This window comes from Polypterus senegalus, chromosome 2 (genome assembly GCF_016835505.1).
Source record: "Polypterus senegalus isolate Bchr_013 chromosome 2, ASM1683550v1, whole genome shotgun sequence".
Taxonomy (NCBI): Eukaryota; Metazoa; Chordata; class Cladistia; order Polypteriformes; family Polypteridae; genus Polypterus; species Polypterus senegalus.
The window spans coordinates 128,181,324-128,207,742 of NC_053155.1; the positions used below are offsets into that span (position 1 = coordinate 128,181,324).

The 26,419-nt window shown below is 37.6% G+C and overlaps 1 protein-coding gene across 1 annotated transcript in view; it reads right to left on the reverse strand.

The window, feature by feature from the left end:
- Positions 1-17,525, reverse strand: part of ripk4 (receptor-interacting serine-threonine kinase 4) — a 38,540-nt gene extending 21,015 nt beyond the window's left edge. The window contains exons 1-2 of the mRNA XM_039744570.1: positions 17,169-17,525; positions 6,934-7,225 (exon numbers count right to left, since the gene is read on the reverse strand). Of these exons, the coding sequence (XP_039600504.1) occupies positions 6,934-7,225; positions 17,169-17,359 (483 nt within the window). The 5' untranslated portion in view covers positions 17,360-17,525. The remainder of the gene's footprint in view (positions 1-6,933; positions 7,226-17,168) is intronic.
- Positions 17,526-26,419: the final 8,894 nt, after the last annotated feature.

Below are 26,419 nucleotides of genomic sequence, written 5' to 3' on the forward strand. Positions count from 1 at the left end.
AAGACACAGTTTTCAGACTTAGCCTTCATGGACACTTAAAAGACCACAACACCATTATAATCTACTCAAAACTGGATCATCTTATAATTCCTTATTGACTTCAATGCATTTGGTGAAGTTCTACAAAATTTCTGCATTTTCAACTCAAGGCAAAGTGAATTCAGTAGGGTTCACTCATTACAGCCAGGATTTTAGTTTTGCCCAGAGAAGTGTAATGTGAAAGACTAATCAAAGCTGGCAGACATTAAAACTTTTAGACAAAAATGTAATCTAACAGCAGTCACCAATGCTAAACTAACTGTAGTTGAGAGCTGGGAATTCCAGTTTTACATGACCTGGATGGCAGCATAATAGTTGACACCTGTCTACTATGTAATATTGTTTATGCGGATACTTTGTGGACAAATCTCAAATTAATTATAATTTTACAAAAGGTTAGGTGAAAAGAAATTGACCAGCTATGTGAAAAGTCAATGGCGTGTTCTAGTCAAAACTCATATGGTCTTATGTAAATTGCTATGACTTCTTGTATAAATCTACTAATATTTAAACAGCAAAAAACAGAGTAGATTTAAAATACTAACTACAGGCAATATTAACTACTCTGCCAAAGAAAAGCTGTGCTTATCAGTATCTCTGGGGATTCTGCCCACTATTATCAGGCAATTCAATGCTTTCTCCAAGTTAATTTTGAAATTTCTTTTTTTAGTGATTGATTGGCTGTATTTTTGTCCTGCCAGGCTGTAGCCTTCTTTAATGTTTCTGGACTATACGCATCTAAATTTCCCCTTGGGATTAATAAAGTTCATCTAATCTAATATAAAATGGTCAGACACACTTTTGATGAGGAAGAAAGGAGATGAAAGATAGTCTAAAACCTTAAAGTTACTCTAACTCCATACCTTTAAACTCATATTACGGGTCATGACCTCTGGTTGCCCTGCATATTGTAAAGGTACACACACATTACACTCAAAATAGCGGCACCAAACAAAATGGTATCATTGAAATGTTAATATCTTTTAAACGACATTAAAGTGTTTACAACAAAATGTTATCAAAATGAGATTCAGGTTAGGTTGGGGAGCATGCATTGGTACAACATGTTGCCGCACCAACCACATGGTGAAACTGCTCAGGATCCTGGTTGGCAATACCCCAGGCAGACACGCAATACAGTTCCACCCTTGGTAAATGACCCTCTATCTGCCACAGCAAGGTCTTACGTGGGTGTCCCCTTGGCCTGGTCTAACCTCTTGGGTCCTCGACAATGAGGATCCTGCGAGCTAGATCACCCTCAGGGAATCGTGTCACATGGCCGTAGTGCCTTAACTTCCGCCCCCAAAAAATGCAGGTAAAGTGCCTTATTTGGGACGCCATGAGCAACATCTCATTCGACACAAAGTCGAACCAGCGGCACCCTCCAAAGAGACACAATACCAAAAAGTGTCCACTTTTCACCTCAGGTCACTGGATAGCATCCATGTCTCACAAGACCTTCGTCCTTTTGCACAGATATCAGGAGCACAACACCCCCCTTTCCAGTGACCTCATAACACCCCAACGTTCTCCCATTCTGTCTACTGGCTTCATAAGAAGAGAGTCACCAGAGACATGCATGTCATTGCTGAGGGAAGTAAACCTCTCGACAAGGTCAACACTCTCTCCGGAGACAGACGCACTACTGCTGGCTGTGCCCAAGCAGTCATTAAAAGCATAGATCCTGGTTTTTATCCAGTACACTCGCAAGCCCAGATATCGAGCAGAGCCTTCATTGACTCCGCAAAGATCACAGTATTGTCAGTAAAGTCAAGATCAGTAAATCTTTCTTCAACAGGTGAAGCCGCTGGACCCCACGACCTTGCCCAAAACCCAGTCCATGCTAGCACCGAACATAATAGGAGCAAGAACACACCCCTGAATCAAAAACTAAGAGGTTCTGCCTCCACTCTGCACAGCATTCAAAGTACCAGTATACAGGTGCGCCATGATATCCAGCAAACCTTGAGGGAATTCCCCCAAACCCTCAGGTTGTCCCACAGGGCATCTTAATCAACCGAGTTAAACACTTTACGAAAATCTACAAAGGCTGCAAAGAAACTCTGCCGATATTTGCTCCATAAGAACCCTCAATGTCAGGATGCGGTCGATGGTAGATTTCTTAGGCATAAAACCAGACTGCTCTGGTTGCTGGTAAGTGAGCAAGTGATCACGGATCCTACTGAGGACAACTCTAGCAAGGACCTACCCCAGCTTCGACAGCGGTGTTATCCCCCTGTAGTTGCCGCAATCCAGGGGATCACCCTTCTCTTTCCAGATAGGGATGACAAGTCCCGTTTTCCAGATAGTTGGGATGACGCCAGTCTCCTAAATGGAAGCAAAGATTGCTTGCAATGCCAAGAGGACAGCCTTACCACCAGCTTGGAGAAGTTCACCCCGTATACCACAGCTCTGTGCAGCCTTCCCCTCCCTTAGCTGGTTCACCACCTGTGCAATTTCAGTGAGATTGAGTGGTTCACAGCTAATTGGAGGATCAGCCTCAAGAACCGTGGACACAGATATCCAGCATCCTAGTGGGAGGATCAGCCAACCTAGCGGGTCACAACTGCAGCGTCATCTGTAAGGACCGTTCCATCAGCCATCCTGACCGTGACTCTCCGAGGAGCAGATTCAGATGTGCGTAATGCTTCAATTCCTCTGTAAGCAGGATGTGGGTCACTAGACCACCCTCAGAGCCCTCGCAGCCGTACTTCTCAGTACAGACCAGAGTTGCCATCAAGCCATGTCCTGTGACTCCTCTCAATGATATCCAGGGTGTCCTGCAAGGTGAAATACCTCCTTCAAGGGAACACCAATAAACACCAACACAGCCCTCAGCAACCTTCAGGGTTTTGTCACAGAAGATCTCCCACATCACATTAGGATCGGCAGTCACACCCAAATTCACAAGTGGCTTAAACAAAAATGCACGCAAACTCGTTAGAAATGGCCTGATCTTGGAGTCTAGCCTCATTTTCCTATTAGGTGGTAACCTACTGGACCTAAGTTGGATTTTCAGAGTAGCAACAACAAGTCTGTGGTCAGAATTCACAAACTGGGCATGTCTGTAAACCCTACAGTTTTGCAAGAGCCTCCAGCATCTGCCAACGAGGATGTGATTGATCTGCTTTACTGCACCAGCAGTATTTCAGCATCAAGTCCAACGATGGCCGCTGGAACCACAATCCAGCGATTCGCAGCCCCTGACGTTTTGCAAAATCAAGGAACAGGGAGCCACTTTCACCATGGTCACAAGACCCATGGGGACTGAGACAATCCTCATAGCCAGCTCTGTCAGTGCTAGTGGTTGCACTGAAGTCACCCATGACCAGAGGAGTGTCACCTCACGGGCACCCATCGACCACCGAGTGAAGTTGTGAACAAAATCTCTCCCTCACTGAGACATTACTCACTGCGGTCAAAGCACACACAGAGACAACAGACAAGGTACCCAGGGAGTGCCGTAATCTGTGTCTCATAATACACTCGTTGAAAGGAGTGACATCAGACATTATCAGAAGAAGCTGATCTGCTACAGCAGCAGCTACTCCCCGTGTATGACAGACAGAGCGACCAGACCAATAAAAGAGAGTATACACCCACAGATATCTGGCCAGTCCCAGGTCTGCCCACCTCAGAGAGTGCCGCCACTGAAATATTGAGTTTATGCAGCTCCTCCGACAGCAGAGGAAGATGATCATCATGCCACAGAGACAAGATGTTGCACACGCCTACCCAGATGGGCTACCTCAAATTGGGACCGGAGTGCTGCCGTGCAGCAGGCAACACCCGGGCATTGTAATGGTACACACAGATTCAGCAATCTTTAAAACCTATCCATGAGCCAGAATGCCAAAGAAAAAAAATATATACAGTATATAGCTATAATAAACAAAATCATATCATAACATTTACATTATTACCTTGCAGAGCATATTGCTTGCTAGATAACACAAATACTGTCAATATAAACTATTAATAAAGGAAGTGACAGACACATTTTTCTAAAATTTTTCAAGCATACAGGGGGGAAAAATGTCACAAGGTGATCCTAGCATTTTGTTTAGTTTACCTTTATTGTCCACAAGTGGAAATTTTCTTTGATCCAGTCATCAACTCACAAATGCAAATTCCTACATACATAAACCAGAATTCTATAATACTTACTTATTCAACAAAATTGAACTTGGCCTATTTAAGTTTTACTACAGCCAACGGAAAACTATACTTCAATTTGTTTTAAATTTTGGCAGCAAATATTGCTCTCCAGAACGTAAAATTTGGAAAAAAAAACTTTTCCAGCAGTGTGTCTGGTCCTTTATAATCTAGCCTGCTTTTCTTTTTGATCTTTTGTATTACATTTCTTGCCAATTGCAATTGTTCAAAGAGCAGATCCCAATTGCATCACATACCCAAGTTTATTTCTGTTAGTCACACACAGACCTGAATACCAGAACAGAAAAGAAAAAGTCAGTACACTATAAACATGACAAGTATAATAGTTCTACAGGATCCTAGTTAAAATGTTAACTATCCTCATTGCTCTTAATAGATAGCTGTTGACATTTTTTGTAGATATATTGTGTGTTTTCTTTAAATTTCAAGCTATTATCCAATAGGATTCCAGCTATCTCAACTTGTTCTTCCTTGAGAACCAGTGGTTGTACTGGTTCAACATTCTTCCTAAAACGACTGAGCAGCTCTTTTGTTTTTTTTCACATTTAATGGGAAGTTCTGCTCCTAGGACCACCTCTGCACCTTCTTGGCCTCTTCCACAAAATATGCCACATTGCTGGGGGGTGTCTAAAATTGTGCTACCATGTAACAATAACATTCTGATCACTTTTTGGCATTCTTTTCAACGATGGTCAAGAAATGTGGGTCTGAAATAAATATCAGACATGTTGCAAACAAAAATATTTTCTAACCAATAAGAACTGCTGAACTGCATATCACGCTCAGTTTCAGTCCACTGAGATTTATAATCTTATTTTTAAAATTTAACAGCAGTAACTGGCCAAAGTCACAGCATAACAAGACCATAGCAATGGCTACAACTGAATGCCTGATTACCGAAGGATGATGCATAAAGAGGAGACTCAAAGGCCAGTTGGCTACAGACATTAAATGGATGGACAGAAAACACAAAAAAATCTACTACCTTAGTTAAGCAGAGCTTAATGCAGAGTCTTACAATACAGTAGGTGATCATCTTGCCAAACGTGACCTCTCTTGGTTTAAAACATTCTGAATTTAAGGAAGGCAGTAGACGAAAAAGAGATTTTTTTTCCCCAAAACGTTCTTACAAAATGCATAAAAAAATGCACAACAATCACTAAAAAAAGAAACATTGTCACAAGAGCATGATCTATGCATCCCCTAGGATCTGCTACTGTGATATTAAAGAAAATGCTACACAAATAGCATTAATTTATTTATTTATTTATTTTTTTTTTAAAAGAGTAAGAATAGATGTATTTTTTAGCATGAATACAGAAAGTGAGAGTTAATGTTGTACTATTCTCCTTACTCATCATGCAATCTCACTAAATAAGTATACTTTTGTCCCCTAATTATTTTTCCAACAGAAAGAAGTGTAAAAGAATCACTGCTGAAAAGCATGTCAAGTAAAAACAGTCATTTACGCACAAAGCAGCAGCATTACAAAAAGTACTTTTTATTACCCAATATAACAAAGCAGGAAAAGATTTACTAATGACAGTTAGTGAAACTGATTAGTACAAAACCTATTTACAGATCTGCCAAGAACCTGCATAATTTTTAAAATAATACTGTCAAGAAAATTCAATTGAAAAATAATTTTCTCGGTTGAACTGCATTTTGTCTGCGTTTTACTTCCACAACATGTAATTTATATCCATACAAAAAAAAATCATTTGCAAATTCAATAATTTAAGAAATATTGTGAATTTTGTGTCATTTAAACAGAAACTACAAATAATTTTCAACATAATGTGTAGGTTTATTAAGGCTTCAAAAAGAAGTTCAATAGCACATATAAAATAATAACCACTTGGTATGAATATCAAGTATCATCAATGCAAGTCACCAAAACAGCATGAAGCAAATGCTAGCAAATCTGAAACTACTGAATGAAATTTAGTATTTTAGGTAAGTCAGAGTTTCTGGAGCTTCAGCTGCAAAACAAAACAGACAATTTTGATTTTCTCTCTTTAGCTCTGGATGAGAACTGTGATGTCCACAACACAGTCCAGTTACTCATCTTTGTATGTGGGATAACGAAAGACTTGTTCATGGAGGTAAATGCATGCTGGGACTAAATTGGGACAAACTGGCAGGTGTTACAACAGAAGGTTGTCCAGATTGGACAGGGAAATCTGTCGGACCTTTGAAGCAGTTGCAAGAAAGTGACTGAAATGAACCCAGAACAGAAATTGGTATTTCTGCATTGTATTATATAACAGGAGGTGTTGTGCAAGTCAGTGCTAAAAATGAACCATGTTACTGATGTTGTAACCAAAATAATTAACATTATCAGTGCAAAAGCATTGAATCACAGACAATTTGTTGCACTTTTGGAGGAGCATGAAACTGAACATTGTGTCACAGGCTACCATTAGACCAGGTTTCACCAACTGAACAAACAAAAAAAAAAAAAAAAAAGATATTTTTGCTTAAAATTTTTTTGATTACTGGAAATCAAAGCCACAATAATTTTCAATAATTTAACTCTTTCGGCATAGTATCTTCCAATTAGCTATTGACTAAAACGGATATAAACAAAAGAAAAAAAAAAGTATCTTTTTGCAATAGATTTTTGAATGAACATTTGCATATGTTGTTTAAATAATTATGAGCGCTTATCCAAGACTACAGTAACCAAATTAGCTATAAATTCTGTAACTCCATTACCTTAACATGATAATGAGCATCCAGTAGTATGTTAGCTGGCTTCAAATCCAGATGAAGCAAAGGAGGATTCATACAATGAAGAAAGTTCATTCCCACTGCAGTTTCATGAATAATGCGAAATCTTAGTTCCCAGGGTAGAGGCTCAGCAGCTAGGAGCTTTTCGAGTGATCCAGTTTCCATGTATTCCATTACAAGTCCCACCGGATCTTTACAAATTCCATACACAGGAAGAATGTATCGAAACTTGGCCATTTCCATTTTTTTTGCCTCTTCTAAAAGCTCACTACGTTCTCTGTAAGAAAAGTATTATAAATGTAATGTTATTAATAAAAGAAAAAGTTATCATATAGGTTGCAGCATTTACATTTGCCAAGTCCCATGCAACTACCCTTTGGGGTAGCATCAACACTGTTTTCCAACAAAGGAGGTACAAAAGAATGAGTCAATGAACTACTAAGTTGTTCATAATGGAGAGATGACAGAGTGCTAAAACCAGCTGGAAGATAATAGCAGGAAGAATTAGGACATTGAAGTTGAAGCTTAGATATGAATTTTTTAAATAACTTTTGTGGTAACAGAATAATTGTTAAACAAAATGGTCAGTTGGGAATAACAACAGATTGCTGGACTGTGTACAAAGGACTATAGAACACAAGCTACATCTAACAAGAAATATCAAAATAATGAATAATCTCAGATACAAGAATACCAGCTTAGTTATAAACCAGAACAGTTATACTACAGTATTTCAGATTAATAAAGTATCTATCTATGTATTAACCAGGGACAAAAGCAAGTACTTTAGAAAACAGCTGTAAAAGAAATTTGCCAAAAATAGTGATGCCCTTATTTATCAATTTAGTTTCATGTTATTTATTAAGTTCTTGCTTTGTTTTGCACCATTACATATTAATATCAATGGATCTCTTCAAAATTTCATACCTTTACTATAACACAAAGTTATGTTACTTGCAGAAATTCTCAGATAATTCTGCACTCATGTGGTGTATTAATAAAAGGGATGAGACAAAGTATACAAGTCAGGTGGAGATTGTTTCTTGGTGCAAAGAGAATTGTTTGCATCTTAATATCAGCAAAACCAAGGAACTGGTTACTGACTTTTGCCACACCAAACAGCCTCTATGTCCAGTCACAATTCTGGAAGCAGATGCAGAGGTGGTTCACAATAATGAGAGGTTGGACTGATCTCTGAACACAGAGAAAGTATATAAAAAAGGGCAGAGCAGACTCTTTTTTCCTCTGGAGACTGTGTTCCTTTAATGTGAGAAGTGACATCCTTCATGTCTTCTATACCTGTATGATGACCAGTGCAACTTTCTAAACTGATGGGCCAGTAACATCCATCCATCCATCCATTTTCTAACCCGCGGAATCCAAATACAGGGTCACGGGGGTCTGCTGGAGCCAATCCCAGCCAACATAGGGCACAAGGCAGGAACCAATCCTGGGCAGGGTGCCAACCCACCTCAGGACACACACAAACACACCCACACACCAAGCACACACTAGGGCCAATTTAGAATCGCCAATCCACCTAACCTGCATGTCTTTGGAATGTGGGAGGAAACCGGAGCGCCCGGAGGAAACCCACGCAGACACGGGGAGAACATGCAAACTCCACGCAGGGAGGACCCGGGAAGCGAACCCGGGTCTCCTAACTGCGAGGCAGCATCACTTCAGAAAAGTCCCACCAAATCAACAAGATAATTAAAGAAGGCAAGCTCAGTTATGGGACACACTCTCCCCAAACTCGGAGGTAGTATCAAAGGAGAGAGTTAAAACAAAACGGAGTGCCATTATGAACAATGCTGCACATCCTCAGTACTCTGAGCCAACAAATTATGCAGTTGAAGTGTGTCTAGAAATGCTATTTTAAATCAATAGCAAAATGTCTGCTTAATGCTTCACTGTGACTGCAAAGTCGAAATGTCCTCACCAAATGGATTTCTTTATTTATTTAAATTCTTACCAATTCTTTGTAAAAAGCCATATTTCTCTTTGGGGAGATATAAATCTCAATTTATCTAGTCTTCAACATATTCATTCAGTACGGAAAATGCTTAATAAACATTTTTAAAATAACAATAGGGTCTAGCTTTATTAATATAAAATTTCTCTCTGATTAAAAAATATCAATTTAAATATAGCAAAACAAATGTAGTTGCTTAAAAGCCTGTTACGCAATTACAAAGCAACAACTTATATATGCACGCAATAAAGTAAAGTTAATCTGAAGAGTAAACAAAAACAAAACAGTTTTTGGATATTTACAATTAAAATTATTCAGACATACATTCAAAAGCACTAGTCTGACATTTATACAACACATTTAAACAACTAACAGTTGTATTTTACCCAGTTATACTAATATAAACCACCCTTCACCATAATAACAGCAACCACTGGGAAAAACAAAACACAGAAGAATATTTGCCAGGTTTTATGCACTTAGTCTAGTTAAAAATGTACTACAAACTACTACTGTGTAATGCAACACACCTTAAAAGATTTGGATGTAATTTTAACAAATTTCAAAAATTATTTTAAAATGATTTTAGCTCTAGGTATTATGAAGACAAAGTGCAGACATTTTCACATACAACCAAGCCTAATCTCAAACACACATAACCAGCAAATAGTTTGTAGCCTGCAAGCAGAAGTACTATGTAAAACATCTTTCTTATCTTAAACTAGGGAGCTTTGTCCCCTGCTTGCTTCGCTCGCCAACCTCCGGGCAGGCGCTATGCACTAGCCACTTCACCGCTCACGTATGGGGAAGCGGATGTACAATTTAAACAGATTGTTATTTTCATGGAAATTGTTACATATGCATAATAGAACTATTTTACATTACAGCGAGTAATTAACCATAGTAAACAATAGTAAAATATAATAAATTGAAAGAAAATAGTTTCATGTTGTGTTATATGTTTTCGTTCTGTTTTGGCTTTGAAATTAACACGCAAATAATTTTTAAACTTACACTTTTACTGTTAAACTTCAGTAAAAACAATACTTGGAATTAACTTTTCTTCAAGATCGCATTGAATTTTGATTCTGTGTTTGGAATTACATCATTACAAAAGTTAGGTATTTATGGACTAGCTACAAACCTTACACAAGGAAAGTACTTAATGTTAAAGAAGCACTTTCACCTCATGGGTATACTTACTCTAATTGGAATTGACGCATGTGTTTTGCAAGAATGATATTAAGTCTAAGAACAAAACGTCACGAATACTAGCATAGCTGCTAGATGGATTTTTTGTCCACTGAGCATGAATAACATGTTAAAAAAAGCAAAAACACATCAGTGCTGTATTACATTTTCCAAGTTACAAAGATAAAATCATAAAACAAATTTAAAAGTTCAATCAATCAATCAACATTTATTTATATAGCACATATTCATACAAAAAAATGTAGCTCAAAGTGCTTTACAAAATAAATAGAAAAATAGAAGACACAATAAAAGATAAACATAAGTCAACATTAATTAACATAGAATAAGAGTAAGGTCCGATGGCCAGAAAAAACAAAAAAAAACTCCAAAGGCTGGAGAAAAAAATAAAATCTGTAGGGGTTCCAGACCAAGAGACCGCCCAGTCCCCTCTGGGCAATCTACCTAACATTAGTCAAACAGTCCTCTTTGTATTTAGGGTTTTCATGGAAATTTAGGGTTAAAGTTAAATCAGGGTTTCCTTTATACAGTATGTCCACATTTAATCCATCACTTTGGAAAAACAGTTTTTACTTAAATTGTTCAAGAATTGAAATAAATTTTCAAAGTCTTAACATGATGAAGGAGGTCACGGACAAATCCAGAATATAAAAAACACAAATAGTGTGTTTAAATTGCTGTCCTTTTTAACAGTTTTGACAATGCAAAGCAGAAGGGCGTACAATAATCTATGCAAGAAATCCGAATTTTCCAAGTGAAAAAAAAAAACAAACTGCAAAACTCTGGTGTTATTTATTCTAAATATCTCTTTGTCAATTCTTCAGCTGTTAGATACCACATACACTGCAATTACAGTATGTCCTTTTTGTTTTTTTAAAGAATATCTATTCTTTTTCTATTTCTTTAAGTTTGATGTTTTGTCATTTAATAATACATACAATGAACTGTGGATAACAAGATGGGTTAAGGCCCCATCACGTTACAAAACCTTTACACTGATTTTTCCGACTGAGTTCTTTTACATAATCTTGGCGAGTCAGGGGTAATCACAGTGTGTTCCTGTTAGTGTTACAGCAATTCAGTCCATCCAGTCTGTGAGGTGCCCCAAAAAAATCAAATAGCTTTGATTTTCTTCTATGTTGTTAGGGCAGGTTCTGTGTATGCATGAGCTGATAACCAATTAGTGCACACCAGAAGGGACAATGCATTTAATATGGCCACGAGAAATTTCACACCTAGCAAACAGAAAAGAGGCTTCCCTGTCTGACACCATTGTTTGTTATTCAATGACAAACTGAAGAGAAGAAAAAAAAAGCTGAAAAAAAAACTGGGGAAAAAAAACATTTGTACAGCGCGGATTCTGCCAGGTAGCCCGTAATTGTCAAAAAAAGTAGGCTAGCAATATTTTGGGAATGTGCTGTGCTGGAAAGTTATTACATTATTTATCATGCCTTATCATTTCTACTCACATAATCTTACTTCCTCAGTCAATGAGATCAGCAAGTGCAGCTGTTGAGTTTGACATCCCTTCCAATTAGAAGCCATATAATGTACCATCAGCTTTAAGCTGTTAATAAAGAATGCCATTTGCTACAAGTAATAATCTAGAAGACAATATATATTGTCTATTTATCCATTTTCTAAAAACATTTTTCAAGCACAGATGACAAAGAGCTACAGCCAATTTTGGTGGCAATGGGCTTAAACAGGAACCAACCCTAGAAGGCTGGGTACAGTCTCTCAATCACTCACACAGAGACAGGCAGATGGATGGATGGATGGATGTAGCAGAAGAAACTGAATGGTTCAGACTGTGCAAATGGAGAAGAAGTTTATCAAATTTATGTCTTAAGTATTTAAGCAAATATTAAACATTGAACAAAGTACTAATCTTATTTAGATGTTTGCTACATTAATTGACTGCCAAAATGAGGCAGCACTGCCTTTATAACACAATATGAAACTGAAAATTTGTGAATGCAATGTATAATCAGCCAACCACTATGATTCCTGATCATAGGTAAAGACACCCTCTGAAACAACAAAATTCCGCAAGTGTAGTCATATTTGACATGCTCTCCGACTAGAAACCATGCAGAATCAGTGCACAAGGTTCTCCGATTGCATCTAAAGAGGAATATGGGTATTTTTCACCGACTATTAAAACAAAAATGAATTGTACAAGTTATAAAATATTTATGACACCCTGGATTAATGAATGCTGCTGGACACTAGCCACAAATGCCATCCTACCAACCAATCATTGGATGTTTTCAGACACAAGCCACCTGTAGTTAGTTACAATGACCTTTGGGTTCAGAGTCAATAAAGGGTACACTTACTTCCCATCTTTACTTCAATAAACTAAAGATTCTTGCTTTGGTGAATTACGGCTTTCTGTACCAAGAAACATCAAACCAGCATTAAAAGTCTAGTGAAATAAAATTTCTTTTTGTACTACCGAGTGTCCTTTTATCACTGATTTAAGGGCATTTAGAATACCATTTAATAGTAAAAAAGAAACCACTTTTCAAGGAGCATCAGAGAACTAGGACTTACGTAAGTCTGTCACAGCATTAGGAATGCAAGTCAATAACGCATGTATATTTATGAAACACTATTGCCAAAATTTGTTACCAATAAAAAAAATATACTTGTTTCATTGAATTTTTAGATGGAAACAGGCATCACATAGTCTGAGGAACTAAGGGCAATAGCTGGAATATCAGGAATTCAGTGAAAATGCTCTTTCATCAGGAAAAAACATTTATTTCCTTGGTCAAATGACAGAGATTGGTGTCATAGAAATGATGTAAAATTTCACATCAACAGCCTTGTGAGTGGTGGTCCCCTGCAGGACAACTCAGAAATAACTTTGTGACAAGAATCAGTGAATTTGACGGGACACTGCATAAACATATCATGTTGCTGCAATGGACTGGTACTCTGCCCAGGGCTAATTTCTGTTTTGACCCGAGTTCTACTGGAATAGGCAGGAACTTTGACCACATGTATGCTTTAGTATCCCTTGGACCTATTTTTGAGACTTGGCATAGATATGCAAAGTAGCCCCCTAGAATTGGTTTAGTTAGTGAAATTTTGGGCTTGGAACAATTTATCTCAACCCTGGAAGAGATGTACACTTTTACTAGTTATTACTATTTTCTGGGAAGACTAACATTTAGTACAACAGAAAAAGTTAAAGTAAGGAGGTTAAAGACACAAAGTTTCAGCTGTACAGCCTTCATCAGGTGTATTAACCAATAAAAGAAAGAGTAGGTAAAATAAATAGGATGGGAAGAAAGGAACAAAGTCAGGGTAGATGAAAGGTGAAAAGGTGAGAAAAAGCTGACATTAGAGAAGATGAGAGAGATTAAAAAGTTAGTTGGTCATTGAGACCTGGAGAAATATATGATCCCAGTATGAGAATGGGTTTAGCTTCTTTTTGTCTTTTTTAAAAGTCCTGTGAATGAGCACAAACAGAAAGATCAGTGCCAACTATGATCAAGGGATGTGAAGTATTCTATAATAGGCTTAGTAATGTCTTTGATTTTAATAGCTCAAACATTTGTCACTGGTGTAGACACCTAAACACTCCCTACCAAAAATGTGCTACATAAAATTTTTAGACTTGCAAGAGGCCCTTTGTTTAATATTTAACTTACGAGCGGTACTAGATACTACTAAATGATACATACAAGGAATTTATAGATAAATGCTTGAGGCAGTGATCTTATGTAACACTACAGATGATGTCGTTCAACTTGCCTTTTCAAACCTTCCAAAAACCACACTGCAAACCTCAGACAGGTGTCTCATTGCTACAGAACACTTATACTGAAAATGACTTTACACTGATTTTTATGATTAATTAAAGTCATCACTGCACATGAATTGCTTGGCTGTTGACCACCAATGCTCAAGGCACTTACATATATACTTATATGACATATCTGCAGTGTTTAGAATTAAGAGACTGCCTTAGAGGTGGAAAATCAAAAAGTATTTCTCTATAATATTTACTTGTGGGTCCACTTACTTGGAGCCATATTAATGTCACCAGACTATTTTTAAATAGGCACACTTTGCTAAAGTACTTGCAGTATAGAGATGTTTAGATATGAATAGTATAGACTGCAAGGTATTTTGTTTTCTGTATACCTTATTCAAGTATATTATGCTTGGTTACACAATTACCTGAATACCCTTAAAACTGATAAACGATCTGCAGGTACAAATTCATCACAAAATCCAGTTAAAAAAAAAAAAAAAGGGGAAGAATAAAAATATGAATTGGCCTTATTGGGATTTTTAGATTGGCACAGTTAAATAGCCGCAATGTTTAATTCAAACAGAAGAGTTGGCTGAAAGTAAATCCTACAACAGATGTAGCGCTAAAGAAAGCCAGGATTATAGTTTCTATTACAAAGTTCCACACAAAATTCTTTTTGAAAAGTACAAACACTTATAAATGGATGTCATACATATTACTAGAAAAAGAATCACTTAAGCTTCAATGGATGCGGTTTAAAGTTAACACTGGTGAACCACTAAGCTTTTAACACAATTTTAGCGAAAAATTCACTTTTTTTTTTTTTTTTAAATACCTGCTGCTTCTCTGACCTAACCCAGGATAGGCCACCAGTTCATTCTATGCTATACTTATGCACACATTCATACACCATAATGGCAGAAGGAGTTGTTAATCAACCTAGAAGAAAATTTTTGTGCTACCATAGGAATTCATGAAATGAAAAAGAAAGAGAATGACCACACACAAAAGGCACACCGGTAGTGACTTAAATGAGGATTTAAGCATTATAAAAAAAGCTACCACTGACTGCTGCAACAACATATCATTATAAATTGCATCTAAATTTAAAATGCTGCGAAACACTAGGAATGAAATCTATTGTGTTGAAAGAAACTCTTTCTGCTCAGCCTATACTGTATATTGAAATAATATCATACACAAGAAAAAACGGTCAATACAAGCAAAGAAAAAGTTACAATCACCTAAAGCATTAATAAATTAGGTTTAAGACACAAAAAATGAATCCTTAATAGCAATTGATGATTTTCTGTATCATAACTGTAGTAATATATATACTCCTTACTTGTGCATCTACAGAACCCTGTAATAACAATAGGTTAAGTATATTAGCACCAGCCATCATTTTACTTGCTGGATAAATTGGTGAAGAAAAAAAAGAAAAACATTTTAGCATTGTTTATCACCATTCAATAAAAGCATACATGTAAGATAACCAGTTAGAAGAAGAAAGAATGACATATTGCTGAACAAACTGCAAAATGAATGCTGACAAAATGTTGCAAATTCTATTTTATGTTGCCTATTTTTCTTTAACAATGTAATATATCTATAAAAACATTTGCTCTTCAAAACACTTAATACATAAAGCGTAGCTTACTTGCTTTGAACATACCCAGGGATAGCAGCCTTCAAAAACCTGACCTTTGAGTCTTTTTCCTGTTTAATGATGATGGCTGTAATAATTGACCAATGAAGGACACATTCTGCTTACTTTTATTTTGTTCTTTAGACCTGATGGATATTGTTCTGGTACTTCAAACAGATGAAGTTATCCTCCTAATCAGTCTAATTTCAATGTACCAATTAATTTCAAAGATTTGCCCTATTTTCTCAACATTCCCTTTAACATAACTGAAATGCATAGACAGCTAGCGGTACAAATCAGTTCCAACCTCACAAACGTTTCATTGTATTTTTTTTCCTCCACCCTTTTAAATGACAAAAATTACCAAAGGGCACAACTCATCTTTACTTCTTTGAAACAAAAGCAAAAAAAATTGCCTTAAAGTATGCAGTTGGAAAATGACTTTATTAGGACTATACTTTTGCTTTAATGCCCTATCCCATTCTTAAAGAAAAAACACAGCAAGGTGTAATTTGATTGTGTTTTGATGATGACTGGGAGAATAATTGTGACGGCTGCTCTTGACGCTGCAATGTGATTCACCCTTATGTCGAAATATCTATTTTTTAGGACTGGAAATTGACTGGCCTTCAAGCATATTAAGAATTAATCCTGCCCTGTGATGTAAAAACATGCTAGAAAACTGTCAATAGAGTGCACCGCACAACATTTAAAAAGTCACGCCACTTTAAAATCTGAAACCAGATAAAGGAAAATTAATCACGGGGCTCAATTAAGAACATTAATTGGTCAGTGACTAGGAGCTGGAGTCTTACTCGTACACTACTCATCACGGCACTGGTAAACAATGTCTAAAGTACAGTTTCATCGATCCTTTTACGCGTTTCCTGAATCCATCTATTATGGTTCAGAGTTCGTGCAGCCCAGAAAAAGGAGTGCCCTCCACCAAGGTATGGGGTGAACAAGTTCTTTTAAATACAGCTTGTTTACAAGCGAAACTAAACATAATGTCCAAATATAACCAGCGGATTTTGTTTTGCCCCTAAACGATTCAGCGAAGTCCCATGGAGGAAGTTTTAGATTTACCCGGGAGGCTTACTGTGACAGAATTCTGCGCTAGACAGATCACGCTGCCCTAAAACAAATCTATGTTGCGTTCTACCTTGCACAGCACGCATCATCACTAGAAGCTTTGCACATTGAACGTGAACGCAGTACAAAATAAGTGTTATCTTTACCACATTGTTTTATTATTTTAAACCTTACAGAATCACTATTTTAGAAATAAATAGGATTTGGGGTGACAAGTAAAATGCGTTGCGTTGATTCTGAAGTGCGCTATATATAACCTTGTGTACGCCTCTTTTTCCCTAAACTATAAATAGGCAGCGATCTTCACGCAAAAAACACTTCATTCACACTAATTAGCTGCAGTATAACACAAAAGGTGTTGTTCCCAGGTGACCGCTGCTAAAATATTTTCGCAACCTGATCACATTACGGTCAGAAGGCCTGTTTACTTTTGCATGGCTACCATCTTTTGTTGCGTCAATACACTTCTTTACATCTTAAAACAAAAAATGCACCCACTCCCAAAATTAATAGGTACTTACTTTTCATCTACGTGATGACTTGGGGGGCATTTGATTGCCAGCCATGCTTTCCACTGGACGTGTCGCACTTTGAAAACTTGCCCAAAGCCTCCAGACCCGATTTTTTCCCATTTTTCTAGCTCAGTTGAGGCAAAATTTTTCAACAGCCCCATGGCCAGTGAGGAGCTGTCCATACTGTTAGTGCTCATCATTTGTCTGCTGCCCTAACACAGCCTTCACCTTTGCGCAACTCCCCTCGAGTCGCTTTTGCCCCCAAACTCTTCTCCTTGCTATGTGCTCTGAACGCTCTCCTGCTGTGCCCTGCCCAGGTGTGAAGGGAGTGGCCGACAGGCACTTGCCTCTGACGTAATTTCCGCCAAGAGGTGCTGTAAACCTGAGGGAGAGGCGTGGCGTGGTGTGTCGGCAGCCGGGCCAGGAAGTCTGTTTATGCTTGAATTTGCCAAATAGCTGTCAGTTAATAGCTTTGTTTGACATTCAAAACATTCTTGTGTGCAATTCTGAATGTTCAGGCAACAACAAAGAAAGCAAAGAAAAAAAAAAGAGTAAGCATCTTTATATAATTAAAGACATTGCGTAATTTGGCAAAACCAACCAGGTCGTCTGTTTTGTCATAGTGAAGTATATAAAAAGGTACAGCATATCACTTTTAAAATAAGAACAACTATCATTAAGTAAGATTACATACAGTAATTTGCATCAGATACATTTGGGCTTTGGGGGGCCGGAGGTTTTAGGGGTTCAGGCGAACCGTAAAAAGTAGTTGTATTTTTTAGCGTCACAAACATACTGCTCTCTATACACACCATATTTTAATACATTGTTCATAATATAATGTTACAGTGAAATCTCACAACAACAAGTTATAACGCTTTAAAAATTGGAAAAAGTACACACGTTCCGTTTTTTTCTTACTGTAGTTGTGACAAAATTAACACCTTCATATTTTTAAACAAATTACAGCAATGTATGCATGGCCTGAGATGTTCTGAGATTAGGCCGTTTTGAAAGACATACCGGTTAAGTTGACTGGCAATGCCAGTTGAGTGGCCCCTGATGTGTAAATATTAGTGTGTGTTTATTCTCCGAAGGGCTGTGGTCGTGTCCAGCGATTGTTCACGCCTTGCGCCCGATGAGCTTCTGTGCTGTTTATTTGCCTTAACAATGAGCCATTTTTATTTATGAAATATTTTGTCATGATGTGTGTGTGACGTGTGACTTAGTTTTGCCCAGATCTCTGTTTGCACAAACGGCACATACATGTTCGTGGACACACACATGCGGTCATTAAAATAGCTACTAGAGGGTCTGTTTTGCAGGCATGAGTGCAGCTATTTGAGGTGTAGAAAAAGGAAATATTGAATACAAAATATACAAGGAAATTTCAAGGTAACTTTGAAACAGTAAGTTAGTCCCTAATTAATGAAATACCGAATTTTCCTCAGTTTTATGGATACGCGAGGTGTGCATTACTTACACAGCTGTGGCTTTAAAAAATAAAATACAAACTTTTGAAGAAAATCAGCCCTTTGATGGATCCCTTTTGGCGCTTATATTTAAATGAGGACTTTAATCAGTAATCGTGGTGAAACGTTACGATTATATATGGAGTCGTTCATATTGTTAAACTCCAATATGTGACTGCTTAAAAGGCCATCTCAAACTCAGTTCATCATGTAGAGAATTTGTGTACTGTAATATTTCCAAAGAACCTTTTTATATTTGATGTACTCTAGGTTTCTGTGTCATAAAGCGTGCGGATTTACTAATTGTTGAACTAAGAACACTAGCTATGTAGAGTTTTGATTAACCTTGGCACAGATAAACAGTTTTATGATTTTTTTTTTACATTTTTAAGGATGATATTCAATGCAGGCGGCACGGTGGCGCAGCTGCTGCCTCGCAGTTAGAATACCTGGGTTCGCTTCCCGGGTCCTCATTGAGTGGAGTTTGCATGTTTTCCCCGTGTCAATCTGGGTTTCCTCAGTCCAAAGATATGCAGGTTAGGTGCATTGGCGCCCTGCCCGGGGTTTGTTTCCTACCTTGCGCCCTGTGTTGGCTGGGATTGGCTCCAGCAGACCCCCGTGACCCTGAGTTAGGATATAGCAGGTTGGATGATGGATATTCAATGCTGTGTGGAGTTGAGTGTTACTGCTTCAGGTTTAAAGACTTTACTTGCATTGGAGTGCACTCTTTTTCCTTGCTATGTGGTCCTTTGTTTGTGGTGTGCTGCAATGCTGCCTTTCTCAGCTCATTGTTAGGCTCTTTGCTATGCCCCCTGCATCTTCATAGAAAAAAAAAACCATTACTCTTTCTGGCACAAGAGTGTAGGTGCTGAAGTTCCCTTCTTCAAGTAAGAGCTGCTTCAAAATCTTCTCCAACTGCATGGGCTCAGTCACTGTCACAGAGCTTGGCATGGCAAAGCGTCTTAGAACTAGTTCAGGGTATCCAGCTCCTTAGCTCTATAGAGAGTAGCTTCCAGGCCAAAGAAAATGTGTGAGCTTTGTGCTCTGCAGAGACTGGGTGGCACACAAAGAGACTGGATTATCAGTTTAGCTCCCCAGAAAGATAGACAAGATGAATGCAGCTGTAGTTTTGAAGAAAAGTGTAACCTCTGGTGATTGGATTTAGGTCCCTTCATGTTACACATTAAAGGGCCTGCTTATAGTCATATTATTTTGTCCATCACATGCAGGCAGGGAAGAGTTTGTGGTCACAAGAATAAAATGAATGTCCATTTGGGCTCCTTTTTGTCTGACGGAGCCACTGCAGAGGTATCAGGTCAACTCCAATTTGCACCTTTGTTATCAGATGAAGTACATGGCTAACCAAAGTGATAGTACGAGCTGCAGTTCAGCCATTCACTGACAAGTGCAAGCGGGGGTGTGCAACTGAATTTCCGTATCCCTGTTAAATCTGCTGTCTTAACATGCTTTATGTGCCACTAAAGCCAAGCAGAATGAGCAATGTCCACTTTGTCCTACAGCCCCACTGTGTCCTTTATGATCTACTAAGAGATTCATATCATCAGTTTTCAGACCTCTATATAAATTATTTACATTCTGTTTCATGTTTTCCATTTAGTCCTGTTGCATGTCCATGTAAATATGTTTGGATACCATTTGTGTCATGATTAGAACAGTGCAAGGGAAGTCCTTTCCTTCTTTATTTCCGCCTACTAATGTAATAGAAGCTACATTTTAATGTGTATCCATGTCAGAAATATTTTCTCTCTTTATTCCTTTTAATAGTTGTTTGAAATCTATTACTTAATCACATGAACATTATGTATATTAATATGGAAGGCAATATATTCCCATCTGAGAAGGTATTCAATAACGTTTTTTGTCTCATTATATTTTGTATCCCACCTTATAGAACAGGAGTAAGTACATATTGTCTCATTTTTCAACTTTCTTTGTATTCATTTTCATATTCATTTTCTTTTTTCCCTGCTCAAAACACATTGGCAACTAGGCACAGTTCACACATGGCCCCCATGTTACTCTACCTCTCTTATTACATTGCTACTCACAGACATCCACCTAATTTAATTTCTTTTTCTTTTTGCTTTCTTACTTAGTATTGTTTACTGGATTTTGGTACATGTTTTATTTTTGCCTAGTCTTTAGTGTTTACAAAGATAATGTGTTTGCTCTTGAATTTCACAGTCTCAGCATCTGTGTATATATTTGTGATTTTAGGCTATACAAAAATAAATTGTATTGTACTGTATATTTGCATTTGCCAATAGTCCCTTAAAATTTGGTTTTATTTTCATTTCTTATTATTTACATATTGGTATATATGTTTGTGTGTAGCTCTGTTAATTCATCATGCTTTATGTTTAATTTATGTTCAATATCTGTTTTCACTAGTTCAGTGTTTGAAGTGATATTTCATTTATCACCCTGCTGATTATTGTCTTTTCATGTATCATATATAGCCATCCATCCATTATCCAACCCGCTCTATCCTAACTACAGGGTCACAGGGGTCTGCTGGAGCCAATCCCAGCCAACACAGGGCACAAAGCAGGAAACAAACCCCGGGCAGGGCGCCAGCCCACCGTAGGGCACACACACACACACTAGGGACAATTTAGGATCGCCAATGCGCCTATCCTGCATGTCTTTGGACTGTGGGAGGAAACTCACACAGACACAGGGAGAACATGCAAACTCCACACAGGGAGGACCCAGGAAGCGAACCTGGGTCTCCTAACTGTGAGGCATGTCATATATATAGAAATTCTATCTTTTGGTTTTGTCATTTTATGTTAATATTTTACGATATCCAATTAGATGTTATTTTGTGATGCTAGATATTTTATTTATTAAATTGAAATTTGTTACTTCTACCCTTATTAGAATCAACACTTTTTCAAAGTTACTTATTGATATTGTAGTTTAATTTACTATTTATTCTTGTTATCTTCATATAGCTTCTTCTTTAAACAGGAGTATCTTTATAGTTGCCCATTATCAGAGTCATTGTGAGTATTACAGTACATGACAATATGCCAGCAGCCAATTGATATTTACAAGTATTTTATAAAGCACCATTAATATTTCAAGAAACATAAAGGAAACAATATTATATTTCAGTATTAAAAAAGAACAAACATCAGTACAATAAAATAAAAAATGTTGTACAAGTAAAAAGGAATGCAGTATTTCTGTATGCATAGACAATCCCCCTGATGTAATAAAGAGAAACTACTGCACAGTAAATTAAAATCAATTGCAGGGAATTCATATTAAGAGCAATTTCAGAAAGAGATAGTAAAAGGGTATTTCTTCCACCTTTATTAAAAAGTTACAACTGACAAAGCACTGCAAATTGACCTGGGTGGAGAGTTAAAAAAAGTGTGGTTAACTGTTGATACTTTTACCAATAGTTAAATAGCAAGGTTTTTGGACAGCAAAACAGCCACCTTCAGAAATCCATCTGTTTTATGGATTTAAACCAGGAACAGTACCATAGAGACACATTCTAGCATGTAAATATAAAAGCAGTGCAAGTTAAATTGCCTAAGAGGAAGCCAGTGTCGGTGTTTAAGCTTTTTGTTATATGCATATTTTTACAGTCACACCAAAAGCATGCTTGATGACCTGCATAGGGTTATGGCAGAGCCTGTAGTGGGCTGAACTTGTAACCCTGTGGTTTTCTACTCCTTTGCTACTACACTGCACGGCTAGCTTGAGATAAGAAAACCTGTATTTCCAGTCATATGTTTTTGTATTCATTTTAAAGGATGCAGTGTTACTTGAACAGTAGAAGAAGAAAGAACACACTGGAATACACAGAAATCATGAAAATGTACTGTATGCAGTATATAGTTTTATATCCCAATTCTGGACAAAGAAGTAAAAACCCTCTTAGAACATGATGCCACCACATACCTCTAGAACAGTAGGATGTGTGGCATACAATTTGATAATAGTGTGGAATTCTGCAGGAGGGACCCAACAAGCATGCTTTCATTAAAACGTTAGTTAGCTCAGCTGTTTATTATTAAGATGGAAACCACGGTCATTAAACATCAATTCGCATCTTCATGTACTGAGGTGAACGCAATGAAATGTTCCCACTATTATAACCTAGTATTTATGTTTTTACACTTCTTAATTTGTTCAAGAAAATGGTAATGAACAATTCATCTGGCACTTTATGTAACATTACTCCTCTGCTTGGTAGTCATTTGCCTGTGTGGATATTTCTGTGGCCACCTGTTTAGAAGTAACATTAAGAAAGAGAGAAAGTAATGTATTCTGTTGTCTAATCAATGACTTTGGACAGAGCCAATAATTAATGATACTTGTGGTATGGTTCGTACAATATATTTCCTGTTACATGTGTTTCCATGGCTCACAGTGAGATGCATTACAGGTGCTGTAGCTCTGAAACACAGCTTTGGTTAAGTAAGCAACTCAGAGTTATGTAATGGGAAAAATCCCTTGGTTTCTATTTCTGATTTTTGAACTTTACCCAGCCCAGTAACAGATTAACAGGAGAAAATAGTACACAACATACTTTGCTTGACTGTTTATTTTCTATTAATAGTTTTAATTTACCTTGACCTGGACAAAGTAGTTAATGGTATCCCTGCTTTCAGCACAATGTCTGTGACGTCTGATGTTACTTGGACTTAACCCATCTTCCCTAATCCAGGCACCAGTAAAGATTGCTAATGGATAGTGTGACGTGCTTATCTTAAGTTGATGTCACATTACATGGCTTCCAGGCAGAGAGGATGTCAGACTTGATGACTACAGTTGTTGGCCTTGTCACCAGACCATGTTAGCTTACACAACTAGAATTCACAAGGCATGATGACCTTCCAGCACAGTTTCACCTTTCCAAAGTATCGTGAGCTCACCCCTTTTTCTGATAGGCAATAACATGCTGCCTGACAGAGAGGGCCCCCCTTTGAAGGGTTTATAGGTATGAGGAGTTTAGCCATAATCTCTGCCCGTTTTGTTTCTTTTTTCCCCATTCTACTATGGTACATAACAACACATGAGACATCAGGCAGAAAGGCCTGTCTTATGCTTGTGATGTCCAAAGCACCTACATTCCTTGTTGCTCATAACTGCATTATATGCATTGTACTTCAGGGTCAGAGTTGTCAGCTCTCATCCACACACAGTCGCTGGGTATGTCACATTATACAGCTGTCGGTCAGGGAGCACACTGTGATTGCCTCCAGCTCTCTAAGATTATGTAAATGAAATTGCTGGGAGTCATGTGACATGGTCTTTATGATCAGTGGCTTCCTGGGAAGCATGACTCATCCTCATCCTGCCTTTCTAAGCAAGATTTTGCTTCACCATTCTACTGGGTTGTTTTGACACCTTGACTGCATGCTAGCTATAAAGGAAGTTGTTGACCTTTTCTAATGGATTACTTTTAGTTTCTTCTGCACACATTCTTTTTTGGTAATAACTGCAATATTGTTTTGTTTATTAGAAGTTGGCAAAGATAAGTTCTTGGACATTCTCCTAACTGACGAATTTATAAGGAGTCACCTGTTGTTTGACTCCAAGTCTTATGTAAACATTAGTTTGTAGATAATGTACTGTATTCTTTACATTCCAGGAGACCCAGCTGTATTTCACAAGAAGTAATACAGCTTTGTCGGGAAGGGAGGCAGTATATCTGAACTACAGGTTTCCCAATGCCCTTAACATCCGTCATCTGAAATAAATTTTAATTTTACTATCCCAATGAGAAACAGCAAATACCTGTTGGACTTACTAATCCAAGTACTTTATGTTACTGGACTCTAAAAATATGTGTTAAGTGTAGTAAGTGTTTTGTGTAGTTTAGCATGGCCCAGACACAAACAGGGCTGGTGCCACCATTGAGATGAATTTGGCATTCGCTTGGGTGCAGATCACAAGTGTGTGTTTTGGGGAACCCAGCAGCACGGGTTAGCTACCGAACAGTCAGTTGGCATACTAATAGTCTTGGCCTAGGGTGAAAAATAACCTAACACCAGCACTTGGTACAAGAATGCCTGTATTATTCTTAATGCAGCACTCTTGATGTAACTGCATATCCACTTTCTAACTAGTTTAAATTTTGCAGTCAGTTGATCCAGAGCAGCTGTACAAAGTAAAGCACAAAATCATGACCTAGTAGCATGTGTTTTTAATCACAGCTGTCCTTTGCTGAAGAAATCCTTCTCCTTCATTTCCAATTTGATATGAACTCGGGTACTTTTCCTTGCAAAAGTACATCAGTAAGCTCAGCACCCCGGTACATTGATTTCACTCTGTAGCCACACTATTCCAATATCCAGGGTGCAAACCTTAGCCCTCAATATGGCCATGTGATGTTTCACATGTTCACACTGTGCCTGTATGGGCATCAGGTATTCTGATTTTTTTTTCTCCAATATAGGTTAAGCTAAATAATGACTCTAACTAACCTATTATGAGTATGTGTGACCTGTGATGGATTAATACCTTATTCAGAAGCTGCCAGGATAGATTGTGACCTTTAGTGACCCCTATGTTGGGATGTAAAGGTTTGGAAAATACATGGCATAAAAGGCAGAAATATATTTGCAGGTTGTAATTGTCTGTAGAACCTTGCTTTTGTAGAGTATCTCAAAGTTCAATGCTTGGTCCACTTTTTCCAGTATCTTTGCTACTTTTGGGCACCTGACTTGGCAATATTTTTTCGTATTTAACTCTTGTGCTACTGCTACCCATCTCTGCATAAAGTGTTTTCTGGCCCTGTATGAGATATTGATAAGCTTGCCATACATGTTAAAGACATCTCTATATGGAAATCTAACAACATGTAATAATTATCATACATAAAAATATATAAAAAAAACATTCTAACAGTTGGATTTCCAAACCAGCTGAAGACATGTGATTTCTTCTTGCTACATCTTGGTTCTGCAGTATGCCTTTATCAACTCTCGATTGAATTACTTCAATTCATTTTTCAGTAGTCCTCCTGCTCCTTATATTAACAGATAACTGAATGGTGTAAAATGCTGCTTATAGAATTCTAACAAAAAACAAAACATAATGAATGCATTAAATCCTTTTCTTGGGCAAATACTTCTGTTATCTTTATGATATAAAACAAACTTACTATGAGAGCTTGTTCTGTCACAGCCTGAATATAATTTTACCTGAAAAGTACCATAAATCTTTGCCTTCGATCTTGGACTGTAGAACATCCGTCTCACTCAACGCCCTCAAACCACCCCCACCCCATATCTACAAAGAGCCTTTTACTGAGCTAGGTCCAGAAGAATGGTTGTGGGAGGGTCTTCTTATAGATCAAAGCATGTGGAAGGTCAATTTTGTCATTTACATAAGCAAGGCCAGGAAGTTATTATAAACACCCCCAACAATGCCTACTGCAAGCACTTGCCTAGTATTTACAAGCAGAAACCGAGAACAAATAACACTGATGATGTAAGACGTTACCATCTTAATGTTGACACTCTATAAATAGGAGTTGATAATAATTTACATAAACATTTACATTGCAATATCTTCTACTTTTGACTGCCTGAAAATCCACCATCATTCAATTGTGCTGTACCACATGCAGGAGAAGAGCAGAGAAGATATTATAAACATTGCATTACGTGGGCAAACCATCTCACTCAAACTCTGGATGGTGCCTGTGTCCACAGCAGTGAGGACTAGATGGAAACAGTCCAGGACCAGGCACCTGTCCAGTACAAGTTGTTGACATTTTCTAGAGAAGAGTTGTATTTG